Below are 2,238 nucleotides of genomic sequence, written 5' to 3'. Positions count from 1 at the left end.
CCATTGCCTCAAGATAGAGGAAACATGTTGGAGATGCGTATCTCAACAGCAGGCAAAGGTACCGCGGCCTCGGGCCTTGACACGGCACCGCAGAGCGGTCCATCGTGTCAGAAAACAGCAGGTGTGAAATGACAGGCGAGAAGGAGGCGCTGTAGTTCGAGGATGTCCTGCAGCGTTAGCGTCGGATCCCAAGGCCCACCGAGGGCAGATTGAAGCAAATTGAAGCAAATGGAAGCAAATTTGCGCAATCATCGACGGGGCCTAGACAGAAAACATGGTTGCTCAACGACAAGGGCACACACAGAATCAAAGACGAAGCGAATGGGTTGGTTGGTAGGCGTCCAATGTAGTGCGACTGTCGACAGCGTGAAGTCGGTGTTTGTGAGGCGGCCAGCGCACATCGGATTCAGGCCAATCTATGAGTTCGTCGGGAATTGGCCAGTTGAAGTGGTGCGACATGGACTTGGGACGATGGTAGGCTCGTGCTTCGTCGTAAGAAGGGGTGTCCCCGTTTGTCAGGAGGCGGTGCGCGGTGCTGCTACTGCTGCTGCTGCTGCTGCTGCAAGGTCTGGTGCAGCGCGTGGGCAGGATCGCGTCTGTCGCGCGCACGCTTGACGCTGGAATCCAGACCGTCATGAGGAAGACTGACATGGTGGCAGGGGAAGCTATTGAGGTCAAATGCCCATCATCATGAAGGTAAGATTCCACGAGGCGGCGCACCGGCACGCGCCATTTGAATAGTACGAGTATGGCAGTGGCGATGCAGTTGGCGATTGCAGTGGGTGGGTGGCAGGAGCGATCGATGGTGGGACAAGCAGCACTAGCAGCTAGCAGGCAACGGCGCCGCAGCGGCAATCAGCAGCCCAATGCGCCAAGGCATGTGCCTGCCTCACCTTTTCTCAGGGGAAACAGCCACTCACAGCTACGTCCAAAGTTCGGGAAGGTGCCGCCGCCCAAGGTGTTAGCGCCCCCCTGACTCGTTTGGATGTCTCCCCCCCCCCCTGAGGAGGCTTTCAGGTCCCCGGGCGGTCCCTGGCGTTGATCATGCCGGCACAATAGCCCCGCACTCGCCAATGGCGCGGCAGAAGCGCGCCCCCCAAGTGGCAGGCAGTGTCTCTGGTCTCCACTCTGCTGCCAACCCCGAGATCTGACGTTCCCCCTTGCCATTTCCCATGTTGCGCATTTGGCACTTTCTGCTGAACATCCCTCCTTGCTGGAACTTGGCACTTGCTTCTCTCGTCCGTAGGCGTCCCTTCCCTTTATGCAGATCTCCGACGACAGCGCCCATCTCGGACGAATTGACATTCCTGATCGTCGCATCTTCTCGGCACCTGAGCATGAGCCTCAGCTGTGCGTCGACGCTGTGCGTACCATGTAGACGCTATGGGTAGACGCTGTGCACTGGTCCCTGCGCGACGCCTTCAGGTGACGGTGATGCTATGCGACTCGATCATCATCGCCCCGGAGAGCTATCGTTGGTTCGGCCCTTCTGACGCGAGAGGTAGTACCGAGGTCGACACCTGGCGATGCGGCGCACCATGCACCACTGGCCTCTTGCCACTTGCTTCCTTTCACTGGTTGCTCGTCCTGCGAGGAAGCCACAGACAAATGCCTGGCCGAGTTTGTGCAAGGCAAACAAACTTCTGATGACCAGCCCTCCCCATCGTCAGACAGATCCACAGGATCGTCAGAGTCGTATGTGCCGACAGTGCCGTCAAGCAACAGGCGCTCAGAACGTTGGGGGCTGTTGTTTTGTAGGCAGTCCCAGAGCAGGGAAGCCAAGAGGTCGACAGCTTGATTCGATCGGCAAAAGAAACGGCAAAACGCGAAGAGGGAACGAGAGGGACGAATAGCCCGTGTGAGGCATGGGTGACGGAACATTGAAGAGCACTCGAAGGGGGGGGGGGGGCACAAAGGATGTGGTGCGGCGTCGCAGCACAGCATACACAACGTAGTAGCCATTATCGGATCGCGTACCGTGGGTAGTTGCCCCTGGAAAGCGACGCTGACCACCTTCTCTCCTCATCGTCGTGCCTGCTCAATCCATCGACGTCTGAACTTGGCGGGGCAGCGACCGCCTTCCTCACCCAAATAGCCCCCCTGCCCCCTGGTAAGGTTGGCAGGTAGGTACCCAAGGTTGTTGGTTGGCGCACCGATCCCCCCTGCCATGCCACCCCGGTACCCTGTAACCCCCATTCCCATAGAAGTGGTACCCGCCCGCCATTGTCTCTGGTTCCT

At 58.7% G+C, this 2,238-nt stretch overlaps 1 protein-coding gene across 1 annotated transcript; it reads right to left on the bottom strand.

The window, feature by feature from the left end:
• Positions 1-306: 306 nt before the first annotated feature.
• Positions 307-651, bottom strand: VDBG_06603 (predicted protein; the record flags this gene model as incomplete). Its single annotated transcript, XM_003002995.1, has 1 exon — positions 307-651. One exon carries the CDS (start codon positions 649-651, stop codon positions 307-309), a length of 345 nt encoding a protein of 114 aa, XP_003003041.1.
• Between the last annotated feature and the right edge of the window lie 1,587 nt (positions 652-2,238).

Source organism: Verticillium alfalfae, genomic scaffold (assembly GCF_000150825.1).
Source record: "Verticillium alfalfae VaMs.102 supercont1.8 genomic scaffold, whole genome shotgun sequence".
NCBI classification, from domain to species: Eukaryota; Fungi; Ascomycota; class Sordariomycetes; order Glomerellales; family Plectosphaerellaceae; genus Verticillium; species Verticillium alfalfae.
The sequence above is the reverse complement of the archived record's forward strand: the minus strand, read 5'-3'. Positions and strand labels throughout refer to the sequence as shown.